Source organism: Polypterus senegalus, chromosome 12 (assembly GCF_016835505.1).
Source record: "Polypterus senegalus isolate Bchr_013 chromosome 12, ASM1683550v1, whole genome shotgun sequence".
Classification (NCBI taxonomy): Eukaryota; Metazoa; Chordata; class Cladistia; order Polypteriformes; family Polypteridae; genus Polypterus; species Polypterus senegalus.
The window spans coordinates 41237625-41263027 of record NC_053165.1 but is presented as its reverse complement, the minus strand read 5'-3'; the positions used below and the strand labels follow the sequence as shown (position 1 = coordinate 41263027).

The following is a 25403-nucleotide window of genomic DNA, read 5'->3' as shown; positions in this document are numbered from 1 at the left end:
TGACATTAACTCTTTCAGGGCGGATGTCGACTTTTGTCGAAATTCAGGGGTAGAGGACGGTAATCAGCCGTAAAGCTTGCTGTTATGTTTTAGTTCAGCTGTCTTTGCTAGAAGGAAAGTTAGCTTAGTTGGTTAGATTACCTGCTCGTGCATGAGTAGCAATGAGCAAACAACCTCTGAAATGGCAGATACAGATACAGATTTACATGTGAAACCTATGCTTTGTGTGCTTTTCAGAAAAGTGAGTTGCGTGCAAAAAATATTCAGCCCTCAAAGAGTTAATTTACAAGTATATGGCAGCAAAGCTTCTTCGACTTAGAAACTGCCCATCTGAACCACCTTGGGCGTTACGCCATCACTGGGATATTCTCCGTTTCTCCCGTTGGAAATACATTCACCGCGGTTCTCAACAGAACTTCAACTCTAATGACCACAGGCCAATATGGTCTTTTTGGTCTATTTTTCCTCAAACATCATGGAGATTTGGGCGGACTGCTGACCTTAGTGTGCTAGCTAACCTAATGAGGTTGGCTAAAGTAACACATAAAAAAATCAAACTTGCCATTGGGCTATTCAATGCCCATTCACTCACTGGTAAGGGGCCTATACTCTATGATCTGTTAATGGAACGTAAGTTTGATTTTTTTTTGATTAACTAAGACATGGCAGCAACGCAGTGATTTTTTGCAGCTTAATCACGCTGTTCCCCTTGGGTTTGTTTACATTTGCCAACCCCATGCGTCTGGTCACGGTGGAGGTCTCGCAATAATCTACACAGCAGAGTTGAAAGTATGCTCTAAAACTGTGCCTCAGTATGCCTCGTTTGAATCCACCATCTTGCAAACCAATGGACCTACTCCCACTATACTTGCCACTATTTATCAACCACCCAAGTTGAATAAGGACTTTCCTTAAATGAACTCTGAGTTTGTGAATTCTGTTTGTTCTATGCCACCTAATATTATTTTATTGGGTGATTTTGGACACTGTTACTGATAATCTTACGAGGGGTTTTATACATTGCCTCAAAAGTATTGGTCTGCTTCAATTTTTTGACTTTCCTACTCACTCTAAAGGCCATATTCTTGATCTTATTTTTTGCTCTGGTGTTACTTCTTATAATTGTACAGCATCTGACCTGTCGATATCCTGTCACAAACTGGTGTCTTTTAATATCGACTTAACAATATCTGAATCAAATCTTTTCCATTCTATCTCATTTCGCAACATTAAGAATATTGATTTAATTACCTTCTCCAATGGAGTTGACAGTCTGCCCAGTAGTAACAATTTATTTACCACAGATGAACTAGTTTCCCACTATAACAATGGACTATGCAGCCTTTTAGACAATCTTGCTCCTCTGAAAACCCGGACTGTCTCTTTCATCCACTCTGCCACCTGGTTCACCACGGAACTTCGCCAACTTAAAGCTAAGGGCCGACATTTGGTATGCCTTTATAAAAACACGGGCTTTAATGCCCATAAGAATATGTATGATGAACACATGCATGTCTATAAGGATGCTTTGTCTGCAGCAAAAAGTACATATTGTGTAACAATTATGGGTCAGCTGAAGGGAATACTTGGGCTTTATTATCAACTGTAAACAAAATCCTCGGGCCACCCGACAGTCTTCCATCTCAGTTTTACTGTACTGACCAATGTAACTCTTTTATGACCTTTTTAATTATGAAAATTGGAAATATCCACCAGCAGTTGACTGGTTAATTCCGTACATGGAGTATTTTATTATCCCCCTTCTTCTTTTCTTATAAGTTTTAAACTCCCAACTGTGGAGAAAATATTTGGTATTATTAGAAAATCCAAGCCCTCTACCTGTCAGCTGGATCCAATTCCTACTTATTTGGTTAAATTCTGTTTGTCTTCTTTTTCCTTTCCAATAACTAATATTATACGTTATTCTCTTATCTCTGGACTTGTTCTTTTATCTTTTACTATAATAACTCCAATTCTCAAGAAATCTGGTGCGGATCCCAACAACCTAAATAATTATCGTCTAATCTCAAATTTACCTTTCCTTTCAAAAATACTTGTAAAAACTGTTGCTGAGCAGGTTCACTCTTACCTTACAGACAATCACTTGTTTGAACGAGTTCAGTCTGGCTTTCGTCCATTTCACAGTACAGAGGCAGCCCTGGTTAAAATCAACAATGACCTGCTGAAGGCAGCTGACTCTGGGCTGTTAACCATAATTGTGCTCCTTGATCTGAGCTCTGCCTTTGATACAGTCTCACATGATATTCTTCTTGAGAGATTAAAATCGATTGGTATTATTGGTACTTCACATGCCTGGTTAATATCATACGTCTCTGATCGCATACAGTTTGTACAATTATAAAATTTCAGATCACAAGTTTGCCCAGTTGTTAGTGGTGTTCCCCAGGGCTACGTCGTAGATCCCCCCTTAGGAGATTTAAGCCTGATTCCACTCTTCCACCTTCTTCTCTCTCTGACTGTCTGCAGGAAGTTATGGCTGTCTGTTAATTCTCTTAAATTAAACAGTGATAAAACAGAGGTTCTTCTGGTAGGAACTAAATCTGTTAAGATTAAATGTGATATTTCATTGACTACTGATAATTCTCTAATCTCTTCTTCCTCACAGGTTAAGAGCTTAGGTGTTATTCTCGATAGTACCTTAAAATTCGAGGCACACATTAATAATACTACTCGGTCCGCATATTTCCATCTACATAATGTCAGTCGTTTACGTCCATCTCATATTGATTATTGTAATTCTATCCTTTCTGGTCTTCTTCACAAACTCCTTTACAAACTCCAATTGGTTCAGAATGCTGCAGCTTATATTATTACCAGAACCCCTTCTATAGAACACAATACTCATATCTTTCAACAGCTTCACTGGCTCCCTATTAAATATTGCATTGATTTTATGATTCTGCTTATTACTTACAAGACCCTTCATAACCTTGCACCTTCTTATCTTTCTGATCTTCTTCACATCTCCATTCCTTCTCGTATCCTTAGATTTTCTTCCTCTATCAAACTTAATATACCTCCTGCTCACTTGACTACCATGGGGTTTACACATTTCAGACGATTTGCCCCTCGCCTCTGGAAATCTCTCCCACTAGACATTTATAATATTGACTTTTTCTACCATTAAATCTCATCTTAAAACATGTCTTTTTAAGCTGGCTTATTCTGTCTGATAATTTTAGCTGATAAATTTAAATTAAATTTTACTATTGTATTTATCCTGGTTTTATTGTACTGTGATACAGAGGGGGGCCCCGGTCGGGGCGAGGGAAAATGCCATCCAAAATTTTCATTCATCATAGAAGGTTTGATGAACCACTCTTTGTCCCATCCTCACCTCCTGATCAGTTCTCTATTCCAGAAGAAATATTGTTCAGACCTGACCTAGGACCCTGTGGAGTTTGCTTTGGGTGGCCTACCATAAATCAGTGGGAATTGGAAAAAATAAATCATAACAGCCCAGGACAAGCAGAGGTGGGTACAGAGCTCCTAGGATCACTGGGACATGCAAACTCCTCCACCACGATAAAGTGTCGGTTCAAGGAGGGGACCCTTGCCCGGACATGGGTCACCGGGGCCCCCCTCTGGAGCCAAGTCTGGAGGTGGGGCTCGATGGCGAGCACCTGGTGGCCGGGCCTGCACCCATGGGGCTCAGCCGGGCACAGCCCAAAGAGGCAATGTGGTTCCCCCTTCCCATTGGCTCACCACCTATGGGAGGGGCCAAGGAGGTCAGGTGCAGTGTGAACTGGGTGGTGGCTGAAGGAGGGGACATTGGCGGCCCGAATCCTCAGCTACAGAAGCTGGCTCTTCGGACATGGAATGTCACCCCTCTGAAGGGGAAAGAGCCTGAGCTAGTGCGCGAGGTTGAGAGGTTCCAGCTAGATATAGTCGGGCTCATCTCGACGCACAGCTTGGACTCTGGAACCAATCTCCTTGAGACGGGCTGGACTCTCTACCACTCTGGAGTTGCCCACGGTGAGAGGCGCCGAGCAGGTGTGGGCATACTTATTGACTCCCGACTTGGAGCCTGTGCATTGGGGTTTAACCCGGTGGATGAGAGGGTAGCCTCCATCTGCCTTCGGGTAGGGGGACAGGTCCTAACTGTTGTTTGCGTGTATGCTCCGAACAGCAGTTTGGAGTACCCACCCTTTTTGGAGTCCCTGGAAGGGGTGCTAGAGGGCATACCTTCTGGGGACTCCCTCATTCTGCTGGGAGACTTCAATGCTCACATGGGCAATGACAGTGAGACCTGGAAGGGTGTGATTGGGAGGAATGCCCCGATTTGAACCCGAGCGGTGTTTTGTTATTGGACTTCTGTGCTCGTCGTGGATTGTCCATAACGAACACCATGTTCAAGCATAGAGGTGTTCATATATGCACTTAGCACCAGGACACCCTAGGCCTCAGTTCGATGATCGACTTTGCGGTCATGTCATCTGACCTGCGGCCACATGTCTTGGACACTCAGGTGAAGAGAGGTGCGGAGCTGTCAACTGATCACCACCTGGTGGTGAGTTGGCTTCAATGGTGGGGGAGGATGCCGGTCAGGCCTGGCAGGCCCAAACGTGTTGTGAGGGTCCACTGGGAACGTCTGGCAGAGTCCCCTGTCAGAAGTAGCTTCAACTTCCACCTCTGGCAGAACTTCGACCACTTTCTGAGGGAGGAGGGGGACATTGAGTCCGAAAGGGCCATGTTCCGTGCCTCTATTGTTGAGGCGGCTGACCGGAGCAATGGCCATAAGGTGGTCAGTGCCTGTCATGGCGGAAATCCCTGAACCTGTTGGTGGACACCAGCGGTGAGGGATGCCATCAAGCTGAAGAAGGAGTCCTACAGGACCCTTTTGTCCTGTGGGACTCTGGAGGCAGCTGATAGGTACTGGCAGGCCAAGCGGAATGCAATTTTGGTGGTTGCTGAGGCAAAAACTCGGGTGGGGGAGGAGTCTGGGGAGGCCATGGAGAACGACTTTTGGACGGTTTCGAGGAGATTCTGGTCCACAATCCGGTGTCTCAGGAGAGGGAAGCAGTGCAGTGTCAACACTGTATATGGTGGGGATGGTGAGCTGCTGACCTCGACTCAGGACGTTGTGGGTCGGTGGGGGGAGTACTTCGAAGACCTCCTCAATCCCATTAACAAGCCTTCCAATGAGGAAGCACAGCCTGGGGACTCGGAGGTGGGGTACCCCATCTCTGGGACTGAGGTCACCGAAGTGGTCAAAAAACGCCTTGTTGGCAGGGCCCCGGAGGTGGATGAGATACGCCCAGAGTTCCCCAAGGCTCTGGATGTTGTAGGACTGTCTTGGTTAACACGTCTCTGCAACATCGCATGGACATCAGGGACAGTGCCTCTGGATTGGCAGACTGGGGTGGTTGTCCCCCTCTTTAAGAAGGGGGACCAGAGGGTGTGTTCCAACTACAAAGGGATCACACTCCTCAGCCTCCCTGGAAAAGTCTATTCGGGGGTCCTGGAGAGGAGGGTCCATCAGATAGTTGAACCTCGGATTCAGAAGGAACAGTGTGGTTTTTGTCCTGATTGCAGAACAGTGGACCAGCTCTACACCCTTAGCAGGGTCCTGGAGGGTGCATGGGAGTTTGCCCAACCAGTCTACATGTCTTTTGTGAGCTTGGAAAAGGCGTTCGACTGTGTCCTTCGGGGAACCTTGTGGGGCTACTACGATAGTATGGGATACCGGACCCCCGATAAGAGCTGTTCGGTCCCTGTACGATCTGTGTCAGAGCTTGGTCCGCATTGCTGGCAGTAAGTCGAACCCGTTTCCAGTGAGAGTTGGACGGTTTGAGGGTTGGAGGGCGGAAGGTTGCCGTTCGAATCCCGTAAATGCCAAAAGGGACTCTGCTCTGTTGGGCCCTTCAGCAAGGCCCTTAACCTGCAATTGCTGAACGCTTTGAGTAGTGAGAAAAGTGCTATATAAATGCAAAGAATTATTATTATTATTATTGGACTCCGCCAGGGCTGCCCTTTGTCACCGATTCTGTTCATAACTTTTATGGTCAGAATTTCTAGGCGCAGCCATGGCATCGAGGGGGACCGGTTTGGTGGACTCAGGATTGGGTCACTGCTTTTTGCATATGATGTTGTCCTGTTTGCTTCATCAGGCCGTGATCTTCAGCTCTCTCTGGATCGGTTTGCAGCTGAGTGTGAAGCGGCTGAGATGGGAATCAGCACCTCTAAATCCAAGACCATGGTCCTCAGCCGGAAAAGGGTGGAGTGCCCTCTCAAGGTTGGGAGCGAGATTCTGCCCCAAGTGGAGGAGTTCAAGTATCTCGGGGTCTTGTTCACGAGTGAGGGAAGAATGGAGCATGAGATCGACAGGCAGAATGGTTCGGCATCCGCAGTGATGCAGGCTCTGCATTGATCTGTCGTGGTGAAAAAGGAGCTGAGCCGTAAGGCAAAGCTCTCAATTTACCAGTCGAGCTACGTTCCCACCCTCACCTATGGTTATGGGCTGTGGGTAGTGACCTAAAGAACGAGATCGCGAATACAAGCGGCTGAAATGAGTTTCCTCCGCAGTGTGTCTGGGCTTTCCCTTAAAGATAGGCTGAGAAGCTCAGTCATCCGGGAGGGGTTCAGAGTATAGGCGCTGCTTCTCCGCGTCGTGAGGAGTCAGATAAGGTGGCTTGGGCATCTGATCAGGATGCCTCTTGGACGCCTCCTTGGTGAGGTATTCCGGGCACGTCTAACCGGGAGGAGGCCGCAGGGAAGGCCCAGGACGTGCTGGAGGGACTATGTCTCTCGGCTGGCCTGGGAACGCCTCGGGATTCCCCCAGAAGAGCTAGCAGAAGTGGCTGAGAAGAGGGAAGTCTGGGTATCTAAGGTCAAGCTGCTGCCCCTGCGACCCGATCTCGGATAAGCGGAAGATGATGGATGGATGGAAATTCTCCCTTCTTTGTTGTTTTTAAAGATTTGCTCTTCCTGTTGGCTCTCCTCTCTGTCTTTTGAGCAAGGGGTTGATTTCAGGTTTGTTAAGTTTGACTTGACTGTATGTAATGTTATTTTCTTTGTTGTAAAAATAAGTCTTGATTGTATGGAATGTTATTTTTTTCAAATAAAATCTATTAAAAAAAGTTGTACTATCTGATCAGTGCACCCACTAATGTAAAACTCAACACAATGAAGTGGCGCATGATCTTAGACTTTAGTTACTGCTAACAGTACTAACACTGCATGATTTTATATAACAGTGGATCCGTTGATCAATGCAAATTCTTAACTACATCATACTAGTGACATGTATCTGATTAAATATTAAGTTATCTCTCTAGGCCTTTGCTATTGGTACAAAACTTCCAGAAACTAAAATATTTTAAAGCATCAACATTTTCTTTCAGTTTTAAATTATTAAAGACGGCGTGGGAATATTTCGTAATATATAAAGTAAGCGCTGGAATATATAAAGTCAAAACTTAAAAATATAAAGTCAGCGCTGGAATCTATAAAGTCAAAACTTCAATATATAAAGTCAGCGTCTGAATATACAAAGTCAACTCTGGAATATCCATCCATTTCCCAACCCGTTGAATCCGACCACAGGGTCACGGGGGTCTGCTGGAGCCAATCCCAGCCAACACTGGGCGCAAGGCAGGAACCAATCCTGGGCAGGGCACATGCATCATTTTCAAAACATTAACCGAACAGTGTTTTTTTAATTTATTTTTCTGAATACGTTTTTGTTAACTTAGTTCAGTTCAGAGTCGTTTTAATCAATAGATTTTGACTTTCACTTTATGTATTCAGGAGTGAGTTTATATACTCCGATGTTGACTTTATATAATCAGGAATGACTTTATAAATTCCGACGCTGACTTTGTATATTCAGGTTTTGACTTTATATTTTCCAGCGCTGACTTTATATATTCAACTTTTGACTTTATATATTCTGATGCTGACTTTATATATTCAAGTTTTGACTTTATATATTCTGACGCCGACTTTATATATTCACATATTATATATTTGGCACCCCACAGTATATGTGAGTGTGTATATATGTACACATGTATATGTATGTATATATATATGCCAGCAACACTCATGACAATGACAAAACAATTACATTGTCAATCATGTTACGTTATTATTAAAATGTTTCCTTTTCTTTTTACTTCTCCGCTGCCAAGCGTGGGTATTTTGTATATATATATATATATATATATATAGATATAGATATAGATATAGATATAGATATATATAGATATATAGATATGACAACACTCATATCAAAGACAAAACAATTACATTAACAATCATGTTACGCTATTTTTAAAATTTTTCCTTTTCTTTTTCATAACTTCTTTAACACACTACTTCTCATGCTCGCTAGGTATTCTGCTAGTATATATATATATATATATATAGTGACAGGAAGGTATGGCGCTCCCGGGTTGAAGTAATAGACTGATTGCCCTGACCCGAAGGAATAAGGAACTGTGGACTGCTGGGACAGGAACACCTCGGGTCAGGGGCTATAAAAGGACCGTGCCTCAGTCCAGACACTGAGCTGTGCTGGGTGGGAGAGGAGCAAAGTGTCTGGGCGAGGAGGAGAGGTTATTGAGTTTATTTGTTGTGAGATTTATGAGTAGTGTGGGAGGTGCTTGGTGCACTGTGAAAAAAGAAAATAAAACGGTCGTAGACTTTTACCTGGTGTCTGGAATTATACCTGAGGGTTCAAGGGTGCACTACTGCCCCCTACTGCCACACTGGCGTAGCCGGCAGGATTCTCTGGCCGCCGGTTGGCAGGGGACCTGCGCTAAAAATAAATTTTGTGTGGGCAGACAACCCTCGTGGGTTCCACATCTTTACGGAGGTGCAAACACCACCCGCTACAGAAGAAGCTACAACTGTGGCGTTGGTCCAATCCGGAGTAATGGGGAAAAGACTGGGAAAAGAAGGTCAGTCCCAGCTGGCTGCAGGGCCTGACGGGCAGAGGAGTCCTGGACCTGCCTGACCGGGGCGAGGAAGACAGAGCGCTGATACGGGCCAAACAAGCCCGGGCCGCGAAGGACCTGGGGCACGGACAAATGCCGAGCGCATCGTACTCCTTAGACGGTCTGGGGGTGCCGCATTCCGTTACGGAGGCGGCTGCAGGTAAACCGCCCGACGTCCCGTCTTTGTTTTTATCCTGTTTTGCAGGCGTCCGCGGGAGGATTGCAGCGGCGTCTTGGATGACGGCCTCATGCCTCGGCAAAATGGCGCGGCTCCCAGAAGACAAGCCGTGGCAAGGCGGCTAGAGACAGCCAGCGGTCGGCGACAACAGACTGGTCACCAGCGGTGGATGTCGGGGCGGTGGAGGAAACCGAGTCCGCCCGGCGAGGCGGGTCGTCCCCTAACGGGTCCGAGCCTCCTGGAAGGGGAGGGGAAGACGGGCTAAGCCAAAAACAAAAGCCTCCGACAAGAGGGACGGTTTGTGGCTGGCGGGTCTGCCGCGAAAAGAAAAGGCAGATCTCAGCCGGCTTGTAGTAGCCAGCCGTCCCTCTGAGGACTCCAACTCCCAGGAGCCTTTGCGACCCAGCGGAACACGTGCCTGGAGCGGCGTGCTCATTGGTTCCCGGCGGAAGGTAAGCACAACGCCGAAGCGAAAATGCAGCCGGCCGTAATAACTAACTGTTTGGACTTACGGGGTCTCGAAATACCTCGAGCCCTGCACCGCTTCTTGCAGGGTGTCGAAGACCTAAAGGAACGAAAGTGGAGGAACTAGGAACGCGGCAGCAGCACCTGTAAAGGCACTGAAGGATTTCGTGCAGCGGCTGCGCGGAAGCTCGAGATGATCGATCGGGAGTACAGGTGAGTCCCTCCCGTGTCGTAGAGAGTAAGGGGACACAGTGCGATCGGGCACCGCTGAGAATGAGTAGCGTGCCAAAGCACTGTGTGCCCGACAAGAGACTGGGGCACGATGACCGAATGGTGGGGACTGGAGCAAACAGCCGGGGCATGCGCGTGGCGTGGCTTTCTCGAGCAGTACGGCTCACCAGGACTCGACCGGTCTTAAGTGCGGGTAGCGCCAGTGGTAGGAGTGCGGGGAAGCGCCGCTGCGTGCGGTGCAGCTGAATAGTGCTGTTCATCGGTGCGGGGCGGTGCTAATGACGCCGACTCCCAGTAAGCGGAAGGTAGCGGGTGTGCAGACAGCACAGAGGCTCTCATCTTCCCATGGAGGGCCTCAGGCTGGCGCAAGCCCACATTAGCGGAGATCCCCAAAGGAATGGTGGGTCTCCCAACATGATGGAAAGAAGGCTTGAGGGCGCCAGGCGGCCATGATGACTTCCCTGGCAGGTGAAGGCGGACGACGCTGGCGGAGTTCCCGAGATGTTTTGGTCCCGCAGGGGAGCAACCAGGAGGACTCGTCGGTGCTATAATTGCGGCAACCGGGCCACGAGGCCATTGTCCCGGGGAGACAGGAAGTACACCGTCCCTCCAAGGTTCGCTCGAGGACAGGGACAAGCGCATTCAAGGCCGGATGGCGCTCCTCCTGGAGGAGGGCGTCCCTCTCGGGGCGGACGCTCCGCCCAGAAGTCGTCACTAAGGGGAAGTGTGGAAGACTGCCGGCTTCCCAGGCGTCCGCACCCCAGGCCGACAGGAGGAGCTCTCCCGACAGCGGGATGCGTGCCCGAGGTCCAGCAGGGCCTTATGGACTCTGTGGTGTTTACACACAGCCCTGCTGGATACCTTGGGGCCACCAGGAGTCGCTGTGGGGGACTTATGGGCTCTGTTGTGCCTTATGACCGGGAGTACGTCACGGTCACGTGACAGGAAGGTATGGCGTGCTCGGGTTGAAGTAATAGACTGATTGCCCTGACCGGAAGGAATAAGGAACTGTGGACTGCTGGGACAGGAACACCTCGGGTCAGGGGCTATAAAGGACGTGCCTCAGTCCAGACACTGAGCTGTGCTGGGTGGGAGAGGAGCAAAGTGTCTGGGCGAGGAGGAATATATATACAGTGCATCCAGAACGTATTCACAGCACATCACTTTTTCCACATTTTGTTATGTTACAGCCTTATTCCAAAATGGATTAAATTCATTTTTTCCTCAGAATTCTACACACAACACCCCATAATGACAACGTGAAAAAAGTTTACTTGAGGTTTTTGCAAATTTATTAAAATAAAAACTGAGAAATCACATGTACATAAGTATTCACAGCCTTTGCTCAATACTTTGTCGATGCACCTTTGGCAGCAATTACAGCCTCAAGTCTTTTTGAATATGATGCCACAAGCTTGGCACACCTATCCTTGGCCAGAGAAAGCACATGTACATAAGTATTCACAGCCTTTGCCATGAAGCTCAAAATTGAACTCAGGTGCATCCTGTTTCCCCTGATCATCCTTGAGACGTTTCTACAGCTTAATTGGAGTCCACCTGTGGTCAATTCAGTTGATTGGACATGATTTGTAAAGGCACACACCTGTCTATATAAGGTCCCACAGTTGACAGTTCATGTCAGAGCACAAACCAAGCATGAAGTCAAAGGAATTGTCTGTTGACCTCCGAGATAGGATTGACTCGAGGCACAAATCTGGGGAAGGTTACAGAAAAATTTCTGCTGCTTTGAAGGTCCCAATGAGCACAGTGGCCTCCATCATCCATAAGTGGAAGAAGTTCGAAACCACCAGGACTCTTCCTAGAGCTGGCCGGCCATCTAAACCGAGTGATTGGGGGAGAAGGGCCTTAGTCAGGAGGTGACCAAGAACCCGATGGTCACTCTGTCAGAGCTCCAGAGGTCCTCTGTGGAGAGAGAAGAACCTTCCAGAAGGACAACCATCTCTGCAGCAATCCACCAATCAGGCCTGTATGGTAGAGTGGCCACAGGGAAGCCACTCCTTAGTAAAAGCCAAATGGCAGCCCGCCTGGAGTTTGCCAAAAGGTACCTGTAGGACTCTCAGACCATGAGAAACAAAATTCTCTGGTCTGATGAGACAAAGATTGAACTCTTTGGTGTGAATGCCAGGTGTCACGTTTGGAGGAAACCAGGCACCGTTCATCACCAGGCCAATACCATCCCTACAGTGAAGCATGGTGGTGGCAGCATCATGCTGTGGGGATGTTTTTCAGTGGCAGGAACTGGGAGACTAGTCAGGATAAAGGGAAAGATTACTGCAGCAATGTACAGAGACATCCTGGATGAAAACCTGCTCCAGAGCGCTCTTGACCTCAGACTGGGGCGACGGTTTATCTTTCAGCAGGACAACGACCCTAAGCACACAGCCAAGATATCAAAGGAGTGGCATCAGGACAAACTCTGTGAATGTCTTTGAGTGGCCCAGCCAGAGCCCAGAGTTGAATCCGATTGAACATCTCTGGAGAGATCTTAAAATGGCTGTGTACCGACGCTTCCCTTCCAACCTGATGGAGCTTGAGAGGTGCTGCAAAGAGGAATGGGCGAAACTGGCCAAGGATAGGTGTGCCAAGCTTGTGGCATCATATTCAAAAAGACTTGAGGCTGTAATTGCTGCCAAAGGTACATCGACAAAGTATTGAGCAAAGGCTGTGAATACTTATGTACATGTGATTTCAAAGTTTTTTTATACACAATCATGGGGAAGACTGCTGACTTGACAGTTGTCCAAAAGACGACCATTGACACCTTGCACAAGGAGGGTGAGACACAAAAGGTCATTGCTAAAGAGGCTGGCTATTCACAGAGCTCTGTGTCCAAGCACACTAATAGAGAGGCGAAGGGAAGGACAAGATGTGGTAGAAAAAAGTGTACAAGCAATAGGGATAACCGCACCCTGGAGAGGATTGTGAAACAAAACCCATTCAAAACTGTGGGGGAGATTCACAAAGAGTGGACTGCAGCTGGAGTCAGTGCTTCAAGAACCACCATGCACAGACGTATGCAAGACATGGGTTTCAGCTGTCGCATTCCTTGTGTCAAGCCACTCTTGAACAAGAGACAGCGTCAGAAGCGTCTCACCTGGGCTAAAGACAAAAAGGACTGGACTGCTGCTGAGTGGTCCAAAGTTATGTTCTCTGATGAAAATAAATTTTGTATTTCCTTTGGAAATCAAGGTCCCAGAGTCTGGAGGAAGAGAGGAGAGGCACAAAATCCACGTTGCTTGAGGTCCAGTGTAAAGTTTCCACAGTCAGTGATGGTTTGGGGTGCCATATCATCTGCTGGTGTTGGTCCATTGTGTTTTCTGAGGTCCAAATTCAACGCAGCCATCTACCAGGAAGCTTTAGAGCACTTCATGTTTCCTGCTGCTGACGAACTTTATGGAGATGCAGATTTCATTTTCCAACAGGACCTGGCACCTGCACAAAGTGCCAAAACTACCAGTACCTGGTTTAAAGACCATGGCATCCCTGTTCTTGATTGGCCAGCAAACTCACCTGACTTTAACCCCTATTGTGAAGAGGAAGATGCAATACGCCAGACCCAACAATTCAGAAGAGCTGAAGGCCACTATCAGAGCAACATGGGCTCTCATAACACCTGAGCAGTGCCACAGACTGATCGACTCCATGCCACGCCGCATTGCTGCAGTAATCCAGGCCAAAGGAGCCTCAACTAAATATTGAGTGCTGTACATGCTCATACTTTTCATGTTCATAACTTTCGGTTGGCCAGCATTTCTAAAAATCCTTTTTTTGCATTGGTCTTAATTGATATTCTAATTTTCCGAGATACTGAATTTGGGACTTTCATTAGTTGTCAGTTATAATCATCAAAATTAAAAGAAATAAACATTTGAAATACATCAGTCTGTGTGTAATGAATGAATCTAAAATACAAGTTTCACTTTCTAAATTGAATTACTGAAATAAATCAACTTTGTCATGATATTCTAATTTTATGACGGGCACCTGTATATTTAGATATATAAATATATATACATATATATATTGTAAACCACCAGGGGGCGTACAGCCACCCTAACCCGGACACAGAGAGGCAGGAGATAGATTTTTCCACATAACTCCAGCTTATTTACAATTTGGGAGCAGCCTCCTGCTCCCCACAGTACAGTGCACCAATCACCCGATACCCAGTAAACAGTTCAGTCCTTTCCTTGCTGCCAGTCCCTCTGCCTCCACTGCTTCTCAGGCTTCGTCCTCTTCCTCCTGACTACGGCCCTTGAATGGTGGGACTGTCCCCTTTTATAGGGTACCTGGATGGACTCCAGATGCCTAATGAGCTTCTTCCGGCCGGGTGTGGTAGAAGAGTGGCTGAAAAAGGCCCTGGAAAGGTCTATGCACCCCACTGGTGGTGGCCATGGGTTCCACCAGGGTTGAGCTCCCAAGCTCATGACCCGTGACCCTGTTGGAAACCGGGGGCTGACCTCTGTTGGCCTGGGGGTGAAACTGTCCCAAAAACACTCTCTCCTTTCAGTGTTCTTCCACACTCTGGGCTTCCTGACCAACTGGGTTCCTTTACTTCAGTATACATGTTGTGAAGACCCATTGGCACACAGCTCCTCAAACACCCAACACAACAGTCACAGGCACAAGTCTCTGCAACACACACATTTATTATTTTCCTTAGGAAGCACTTTCCCTCACTCTCCACTGCACCCAATACAAACAATACACCACACTAAGGCATCAATACACAGCTCCTTTCTTCTTCTTGTCTCTTCTTTCTCTCTTCCTTCCACCTCCACTCCTCCCTCAACCTTCGTTCCCTTCCTCCGGCTCTCTGAATGGAGTGAGGCGTCCCCTTTTATAGAGCACCCAGAAGTGCTCTATGTGTTTCATAATCTCCTTCCATTCGCACTTCCAGATGTGGCAGCAGCCCTGCAGAGGAGGGCCCAGCCGTTCTCCATGCATTCTAGCAGGGCTGAGCTGCCAGGTACGGCCCCGTTCAAGCTCCTTCCCCTGGTCCTACCTTTATACAGGCGTCCCAGTCGTCCATTACAAAGTATATGCTGTATATTCAAACTTTAAACTCTTAATTAAGTCAAATTTTATTTTCTCATGGACATTATTGTATTTCCTTTCTCATATGGGTCTTGCTGCTTCTCTGGAGAAGGACTGGGCTGTCATCAGGGTTAGTGGATCCTACAGGTGTGACACGCCTTAGGAGATTCTTTGTTCCAAATCAAGAAGGGAAAGCCTCTGTGGAACCCTGCACCAATGTCACCTTGGTGCAAGCCCCTCTCATTGGTGCCCTTGCAAGTGTGAGGTGTCACAGGTGAGGCCATCATAGGCACTGGCAGCACTTTTACCCTAATAAATGATAGTTTGTGGGTAAAGCTTAAAGTGCCTCATGAGCAACTGGAAGGATTGTTAAAATTCTGAGTCATGCCTTTTGGACTAAAAAACACAGAAGCATCATTTCAAAGACTGATGGAGCCGACCTACCAGGTGCTCACTGAAAAGACATGCTTTGTCAATATAGAGGACATTATTGTTTTCTACACATCTGTTCAACAACATATGAAGGATTTAGACATCTTCCAGCGATTACACAAGGCTTATCTCACACTAAACTTGAAGAAGTGTAAGTTTCTCCAAGATATTACCTGCCCTTCCTCTGGTATTATATGCACATTTCAAAATCCATTGTACTTTTTATGTGTCGCAACTTATACCTGTTCGGAAGGGCCCTTATTATGTTAGTCATCCCCCTTGTCTTCCTCCTACTTCTTCCTATCCTCCTATTTGTACTAAGGAATTTGAAATACAATCTGTTGTGGATTCTAATCCGTGTGGTTCTGCAGTGGAATATTTGGTGCACTGGAAGGAGTATGGTCCTGAATGTCATTCTTTTTTTTTGCTCAAAGGGTGATTTGTACTCCTCTTTTGTTGTCTCAATTTCATACTCCTTTTCCCCCTAAGCCAGATTTGTGTTTTAAAATCATATCATGGAGGGGACGTCTCTGTTATGAGGTAAGTTTGTTTTGAAATTTTGTTGATCTTGCTGATATTTTTTTTTCTGATTTCTTTCACTTTAAAAGCTAGTATGCAGTTTAAAAATGTATTCAAAGTAGAAGCATTTTTTGCATCATTTGAATGAACATTCTGATTTTGATTTTGATGCGGGTGCTGCCATTTTGTGGAGCAGTTATGGCCACAACATTGTTAAGGTAAATTGTTGAATGCATGCGGAGCATGATGTCACCTATATGAAAGTTTAAAGGTCATCATTTCACACATGGTATCCTGGTATCCAAGACTGTGAATAAACCTTTTAATGAGCAAGCATGTGGTTAGTTTTGTTAGCAATTTTCTGGAAAAAAGACCTTAGTGCTTTCTTTACTTACTTTGCTTTGGGGTTATCAATCGATTGTTCTGATTTTCTGATTCTAGAACCGACCATTGTTGTTTTATTACATCTCATTTCAAAGTCCTTCTATCAAATAATTTGCTGTTTCTGGCATAATCACCAGAGTTAGTGTAAAAATTAAGAAATGCAGAATGCTAAGAAGAACCAACACTGTCATACATAATTCATACTATAATTTATACTTAAGTAACATTTTTGATTACAGTAGAGGCAATGCTCAATTCCTTTAACCATAGCATCATTAATCATGTTAAGTCCCCAGAGGGTACTGAGAAGTGGAAACTTTGTTGTTAGTAGCAATGGTGCCAAGCTAGATATTGGCACACTGTTACCTCCACTTAGCCAGTCTTTATCCCAAATTTACAAATATAATAGATTCCACATGGCATTTTCTACCCAATGCAGGTCTAATATTAAATAAAACATATTAATAATTAAGAAACTATGCAAGAACAATATAAATGCTACCTTGCTAACCTAATATGGTGGAAAATTATGAATGTACAGTACATTTTAATCTATTCTAGGTTAAGTTGGATTGGACTGGAATTACTTTTTACCAAGTACACTTATGCATACATGTATTACTATGTGAGTATTAGCTTTATCTTCATACTGTATCTAAACAAACTCATTAAAACCCCCTGAACAACAGTGATTCAGAAACACGACAGGTAGAAAGATCAAATTAAAATTGTATGATAGATGCCCTAAGCATTAGGAGTACCACCATAAGGCTGTCGCTGCCTTGTTTTCAAAGCATTATTAGTATATATTTGATTTAAATGGCTTACCTCCACAACCACTCTGTATAAGCAGCTTCATTCCAAAACTGTGAGAGGGAAAAAGAACTTTTGTCAGAAAAATAATACTTATGAAATGTTTATCAGCTGTCTTAAACTTGAGAAAATTAAGTTGAGAAAATGAAATTTCAACAGGGGACGCTGCTTAAAATTTGCCAACCACCACCTTAAAAAGCAGCAGGTTAATATTCATTAGGAAAGACATTTCAGTCACACAAACCTCAATATATACGTGTTCTTATGGATGCAGTATGCAGTTCAAGATGCATCAATTCTGCATGCCAGCAATGTGGCTCCCCAAAACTATGTACTGACAATCCGGCCCAGAAAATGGATGAAGAGGTGCAATCATTGTTTCTATCTATCTATCTATCTATCTATCTATCTATCTATCTATCTATCTATCTATCTATCTATCTATCTATCTATCTATCTATCTATCTATCTATCTATCTATCTATCTATCTATCATTGAGACTGAGTAATTACTTGATGATGGGCTGGGTTGAAGAAACTGCCTTTTGGGTGTTTCAGAGTAAAAATGAATATAGCTGTAATATTAAGAGGCACATTTGGAAACCATCTGATTAATGTCAGCTTTAGCCATTTTATCTTCTTGTTGCCATGCACTCCGAGAAAAACACATATTGTATTTTTATAAATATAATCTGCAAATTATATTCTCTATCCAGGCATCCTAATAGATAAAGTGTTGGGCTGTGTCACCAAGCAAGTCACCTAACTTGAAAGAGTTCTTTTTATAGAAACATCAAAACAACTGTTTAAAACAGCACTTATAAAACATCTTGATATTGTGTTTATAATGATAGTACATATACATAATAAAGTTTTTTGTCAACAAGCCAGATATATCATGTATTTTTGACAAGCACACTCATTTACTATAATTATTTAGTAATGAAAAACTTAAAATAGTTGGAATAAGTTAGAAATTTGTTTAGTGCGTGCGCAGGATAGGTAATGTTGACCAACCTGTTTAAAACAGTATCCATTTTTTAAGTGTATCATACTTTATAAATTACTAGTGACTGGGAGCCGATCAAATCAGGCTACAAATTCTACGTTTGTGAAATTCATACTTTCTCTGAAAAGAATTATTTGTATTTTTAAGTCCTTGAAATGATTTTGTTATCATGGCACTGGTTTGTGCTTAAAATAGACCTTTTCAGCCAATGTAATGAGGAGCTTCCTGTTTAAACGGGGCTGCGAGACGTGAACTCAGCTCTTCGGCGCACCTCATGTGATTTTTTCCGGCAAATTTTCAAAACAAACCGCATTTTATCACTCTAATCAGAGTCGGAGTAATAATTATGTTGGCGTGATCATTTTAGATCTGAGATCAGCTAAAATTTAAACAATAACCGTTGTTAATACCCAGCCGTCATTACTCAGTTTGCCAATGGATGTCAGAAGGACGGATGCCAAAACCGAACTGCCCTAAGATAGATTTCGATGTACCAAGCAAATGGCGATACGTTCTAAATTACTTATGGTTCCAGTGTCAAAGGGTTTAAGTCAGTCGGCGATATTAGTCCTGAGGGTTTAAGTCAGTCGGCGATATTAGTCCTGGAAAGTACGCTCCAGCAAACCAACGTTCCAAAAACCAACCGAACTTCCTGTTATCTGCTCGAACCAACACTGACTTACTATACTCGGCCGTCCAGCGACGTCACTGAACCATTCGAACATTCTTAGCCAATCATGCAATACTGCGTCCGCGTTTGCCACGTTTGCTAACTACAGAGACAGAGTCCCATTACATGGTTCTAACTTGTATTGAGTCGAGGTATTGACGCGAACACCATACATACGGATAGTATCAAATTATATATAAGGATTTCCAACCTTTTTACAAAAGAAATATATCTCAGTCTCATTGTAAAATGGCACAACTTTTTTTATCTAATCTTAAAGAAATGTAGTATTTATTCTGAAATGCTGTTGAAAAATGTGTGATGTGGAAATGTTATTTCAAGCACAAGCATTTTCAGAATGTTACACTGAATTCCAATGTTACATGAAGTCAGCACTGACTAAATATTTGCAAGGCTACCCTTTGTAGTGCTACCTTTAACATTAACCGTGCAAATTGTGCTATAACTAAATATGTTTTACAAGCACAACACTTTGTCAAACTGTATGAAACACACATCAAGCTAATTTTAACTTGAGTTTTATTTATTTATTTATTTACCCCACAGCAAAAGTCATTGGAAAAGGGCTTCCAAAGAGGTCAAGATGATAAAAATAAATGGCACCAACAAACTATCACTTATAAAAACTCCCCTTTGGGACAAATAGGGTACTCTATCCATCCATCCAAAGCAATTTTAAAGACACCTTTCAGGCAATACCTCGTTCATTAGCACGTGTTTTGATATCTCCAAGGACACTATTCCAAGCCTACACTGAAATAATAATGAGCGTCTAAAAGCAAGTGAAAGCACATCCTGTATAATCTCACACGCATGTGCCTTTTTCTAAATAAGGTTGCTTTACCTATTTTAAAATTAAAAGAGATACTAAATGATGGTTTCTTATGCGACTCTTCAATTCCACCAGGTTGAACGTTAACATTATACAATCACTTTGATTTTACACACATTGTAGACAGTGCATGAACCAATGATGTGAATACCAGTTACAGTCACTTCCTTTCCTTTTCCAAGTCTGCACATTATCAATATGTGCAACGGCGGTTTAATCCCACAATCCATTAACATGGGGCAGCACGGTGGCGCAGTGGTAGCACTGCTGCCTCGCAGTAAGGAGACCCGGGTTCGCTTCCCGGGTCTTCCCTGCGTGGAGTTTGCATGTTCTCCCTGTGTCTGCGTGGGTTTCCTCCCACAGTCCAAAGACATGGTGGATTGGTGATTCTAAATTGGCCCTAGTGTGTGGTGGGTGTGTTTGTGTGTGTCCTGCGGTGGGTTGGCACCTTGCCCAGGATTGGTTCCTGATTTGTGCCCTGTGTTGGCTGGGATTGGCTCCAGCAGACCCCCGTGACCCTGTGTTCGGATTCAGCGGGTTGGAAAATGGATGGATGGATGGATCCATTAACATGGTCAAGGACTGGTTTATATGTCTGAAATCACTGTGGTGTGAGTGAGCATGAGCTACACTAATACCATACCATACCAGGGTCACAGAAAGTTGAAGCCAATCTCAGCAAGCATGGTGAGCAAGGAATTAACAATAACCCGTACAGGGTGCCACTACACCATAGGGAACCACTAACATTAATTATAATTAATTACACTTATATGGCGCTTTTCAAACCCATTCAAAGTGTTTTACATGGACAGTGAGGAACTGCTTCAACCACCACCAGTAGCATTCTTGTGCCAGTACGTTCACCTCATATTAGCTATTTGGTAAGGAGGGGGTGGGGTGGGGGGGGATTATGGGGCCATAATGACCAGGCCATGGTGGGCAATTTACCTAGGACACTACTCTTTTACAAAGATATGCAGGAATCTTTAATGACCACAAATAGTCAGGACCTTGGTTTTACATCTCATCCTAAGGACTGAACCGTTTTTTCAGCACAGTGCCCCATCACGGCAGTGGGGCATTGGAATCCATGCACCAGCACTTCTTCCCAGTAACCCAAGCATTTCCTAAATGGTCTTCCATTCAAGTACTGTCCTGGCCCAAGCATGCTGAGCTTCAGGTAATTATCTGATTTAAACTTCAAGTAGTATGGCTGATCAATGCACGTCTCTTCTATTGGGTTGTTTTCTTCTTTATGCTTGGGATAGGCACCAACTGCTTAATAATCTCTAACATATAAAAAGGTTTCAGAAAATGGGTTTATATTTAAGGCTACTCTAAACCATAACGCTAAACGTATCCTAGACAAACGTCCGTTTTCACCGCATGTCGATTTTTATGCCTTACATCCTAGGTCTGTCAGTCAGTCATTGTACAACCCACAAGGTCATGGGGGGTCTGCTGGAGCCAATCCCAGCCAACACTGGGCACAAGGCAGGAACAAATCCCGGGCAGGGCGCACACACACACTAGGGACAATTTAGGATTGCCAATACACCTAACCACACTGTGGGAGGAAACCCACGCAGACACGGGGAGAACATGCAAACTCCGCGCAGACAGGACAAGAAAGGGAACCCAGGTCTCCTAACTGCTACCACTGCGCCACCTAAATCCCAAGTTTTTTCATTAATTTTAGCTTTAAAGCGTTGGAAAGATTTTCTAATCCCGAAACTGAAATATAATTAGAATAATTAAAATACACTTGGCAGGTGATTTTTTTTCCTCTGTGCAGATAGAATTGATGATCTTTTAAAACAGTTTACAGTTATTATCAGAGATACTTTTGCTGTTTACCTAACGTGTACAACTACTCACTGTCTTGAATTTTGAATCAGGCGTAGCATGCACTAAATGACCGGTTCTACCGCTGTAAGACGCAGCACTCACTATACGTTACTGTTCTAAGTTGGTTAAATGGTTTATTTCACCTTGTTAACAAACGAAACTCTCAAAAGATCTTCCGCTTCTAAATATGAGAAAATATGAAGGAGTGCATCCATAGTTAAGAACGTTGCATCGCCACATTTCGACTCCATTCCGCAACAGAAAGAAACTTTACACATCAGCGAGTCCTTCCTGGAAGAAGGCAGCAGTGTCACGCTCAAAACCACACAACCAAAAATTTCCGGAATTGCTACGGAAAAGGCGAAGGGACAATCACAGCGGATGCTATGATTCATCTTGCGAGATATTGTACATCCTTATATATTTACTCAGTAGGGAACTTCTCGAAGATATTCCGGACACTTCAACAACATTTTTTTTAAATACTATTCTGCAATACAGACAATAAAGCTTTACTAGGCATTTCAAGCATATGAAGAACATGGACTATACTCTCCTGTCACCATAAAGTGGTACATAGGGGCTGAATGGTTTCTGTTATCCATCCATCCATTATCCAACCCGCTATATCCTAACTACAGGGTCACGGGGCTCTGCCGGAGCCAATCCCAGCCAACACAGGGCACAAGGCAGGAAACAAACCCTGGGTAGGGCGCCTGCCCATTGCTGATGTTTTCTGTTAAATATCTCCTTAATTCTTAGCTTAAAATAACATTGCATGTAGTAAATCTAGTGGCTGTTTAGCAGTGAAACCTGGAATGGTAAAATGTCATCAATTCTTTGATTGCTGGTTCAATTAACGGGTGAATGGATGTTTTTATTGTGAGGATCTGATTGATTAAACATTTGCCTACTGAAACACAGTCAAGAAATGACAGAGAGGAACCTTAAAATATGTTCAGCTTGCTTTTCTTGATTCACTAAGTCTACAGAGCATAAAAGTCTGCACAATACATAAGAGTTGTTAAGTGTACAATAGCTATCCATCTGTCCAACCATTTTCTGAACCCACTAATTTAGAGTGGGAGTGGACTATCCAGAGTCATGTCTTCATGCACAAACAATTATAGGTATTACTTCAATTCAACACAGGATGATAACTAGCATGCATCCACACTACGAGAAAGGAAGCACCCGGAGAACATCTACAAGAGTATCAGGTGCACATTCAAATGATACAAAGATGTCCCCAAATAAGGAACCAGGATGAAGCTGCAACAATACTTGCTGTGCTGCATTGCCAAAATAAAAAAAAAATAGCTGTTGAAAATAACCAGTGTTGAATATGACCAAATAAGGAGCTCCTATTGTTAAATTACAGCAAATATATTTCATGGATTTCATTCTACTATTTTTATAATCTAAATGACCTAAACATCTTTGCAGGGGTCACCAATTCCAGTCCTGGATGGCCCCAGTGGCTACAGGTTTTCACTTCAACTCTTTTCTTAATTAGTGCACTGTTTTTGCTGCTAATTAACTCCTTTTCCTTTCATTTTAATTGACTTGTTATTTAAGATTTGTTCCCCTGAATTGCACCACCACCACCTACTCAAAGCATCATGATGCTCCAACATTGATGGACTGAAAGCCAGAAGTCTACGTGACCATCATCATCAAGTCCTTCCATGAGAACCCTAAATACAAACAGGACGGTTTCATTTATTTTAGGTAGATTGTCCAGAGGGGACTGGGTGGTCTCTTGGTCTGGAATCTCTACAGATTTAATTTTTTTTCTCCAGCCATCTGGAGTTTTTTTTTTCTGTCCACCCTAGCCATCGGACCTTACGTATTCTATGTTAATTAATGTTGACTTATTTTTATTTTTTATTGTGTCTTCTATTTTTCTATTCTTCATTTTGTAAAGCACTTTGAGCTACATTTTTTTGTATGAAAATTAGCTATATAAATAAATGATGTTGTTGTTGTTGTTCATCATTCCTCTGAATTTCTTCATTTCTTTCCTTAAATGGCACCCAAACAGAAATGAAGAGTGAAGTGAGTGAGCAAACAGAAGATCAACTAAGCCAGGGCCTCAAACTCCAACCAATTTCACTCCAACCAGTTGCTTAATTAGGCACTGAGTCTTGTCGTTAATTAAACCTTTCTTTAATTCCACGGCTTGTTGTTGCTCTCATTGTGCAATGGCAGACATTTCTGAAATTGATGATTTTCTTTTTTCTATGAGCACTGTTAACATGTTTTGGTGACCTGAGGAGAGCAGCATTCCTGAGACCTTCACCTTTCTTTATTTTCAGATTTTGTATGATGGACACAGTTTACTGGTCGTGTTTGGGTTAATTTTGTTTCTCATTATTGTTTGGCAGCTCATTAAGGAAAAAGAAAAAAATTATGGGGTTTGAGTCTTTGAGAGCAAGTCAAATAAAATGAATTCAAAAGAAGTTCATTAGGAGCAAAAACAGGTCACTAATTAAGAAAAGGGTTAGAATGAAAACCTGCAGCCACTAGGGTCCTCCATGACCCGGAGTTGGGGACCCGTGCATCCTTGGATACAGCTCATTCTTGATATATTCCTCTGAGTTTCTAATTATTCATACATCTATGGAGGCTCTTTGTGTTGATTTAGCACTCACTTGTTCGCCTTATTTGCAATGTTGGTCGTTTTTGCTGCTTTCCACTTTGCTTGTTCATTACACCATTCTTTGCTGTTTTTTTCATATCCCCTCTGTTTCAATTTTATAACTTTCTTCTAATTTGCCATATGTCAGTGTCCACCAGTTGAGAGTCTCACATGTTCTTTAAATAGCTCCAGTGACGACTTTAATTGCTTTGCATATGCATACAGCCTGTATTGTCATTTAATCCTAAATGCCCAACAGAAGGAAAAAGAATTAACTCCCAATTTAGGATACAATCCACAGCTAGGAGCTGATTTTTCCAATTACTTTCTAAAGTAACTACTATTGTACACTTTATAATACAAAATTATCTTCAGAACCATAGAAAATTGTAGATTAAAATTACCAGATAAGATACCAGTTAACAACCCATATAACCACAGTAGAAAATTTTGTTTGGCTTTCAAGCTAAAAAGGTTGCAAAAATGTGTTTATCAGCAGTGATCCAGTTTGCAATAGTAATAGAGACATCAGTAGTCCATTGTGCATCTGTCGTGTTATCTCAATTCTTAATATGTTTTCTTAAAACTTATCATACAGGCTTTTAAATTAAGTGTGATGCAAGCCTCATGAATGTTTGTCCATACATGCAATGCACTTTATTATTTCCAGTAATTAATTCAGTGTCATGGAGCTGGAACCCATCTTACAACACTGGGTGTATGGCAGGACAGAAGTCTAGACAGGAGGGATGTCCATTGCATGGTGTATAAATGCACACACTCACTTACACTTGAGCCAGTTTAATCTTGTCAATTAACTAAATCTTTAAGTCTTTGTAATGCAAACACTGAGATCATGCGCAAACAGGACAGTCTTTCTAATATTGCAATAGTCTGATTAAAATGGTGACATCACCATCTACATGTGCAAAAGACTATACTAAAGTTTCTCTAACAATAAAAGTGTTCCGTTGATAGGTTATATCAATGCCTCTTCTATTCCATGGCTGATTTTTGAAGTATGAAATATTAGGTTTGAGCTAAGCAGAGGACCATATTACAGTGGGATAGGGCATGGACAAGTTGCAATATGTAACACTGTTATTCTTGATGACTAATTTGTTTGTAAAAATGGAAAACGAATGGTTTAGTGTTGGTAAATAACAGATTTATAAGTAGAAATACAAGCTAGTTTGGGATGCATTTGCTGCTCTCAGGCAGTGAGTCGGTATAATGGTTAATTGTACTGCTTTACAAACACATATTTCTGACACAGGAACCATCTGTGTTGAGTTTGTCTGTTTTTCTCCAGTTTGTGTGGTTTCAAACATACATGCAA

At 43.5% G+C, this 25403-nt stretch overlaps 1 protein-coding gene across 1 annotated transcript in view; it reads right to left on the bottom strand.

Moving 5' to 3' along the window:
* fbxw12 (F-box and WD repeat domain containing 12) overlaps positions 1-21740 on the bottom strand; it is a 121173-nt gene extending 99433 nt beyond the window's left edge. Inside the window, exons 1-2 of the mRNA XM_039771003.1 lie at positions 21567-21740; positions 17056-17093 (exon numbers count right to left, since the gene is read on the bottom strand). Of these exons, the coding sequence (XP_039626937.1) occupies positions 17056-17093; positions 21567-21701 (173 nt within the window). The 5' untranslated portion in view covers positions 21702-21740. The remainder of the gene's footprint in view (positions 1-17055; positions 17094-21566) is intronic.
* Positions 21741-25403: the final 3663 nt, after the last annotated feature.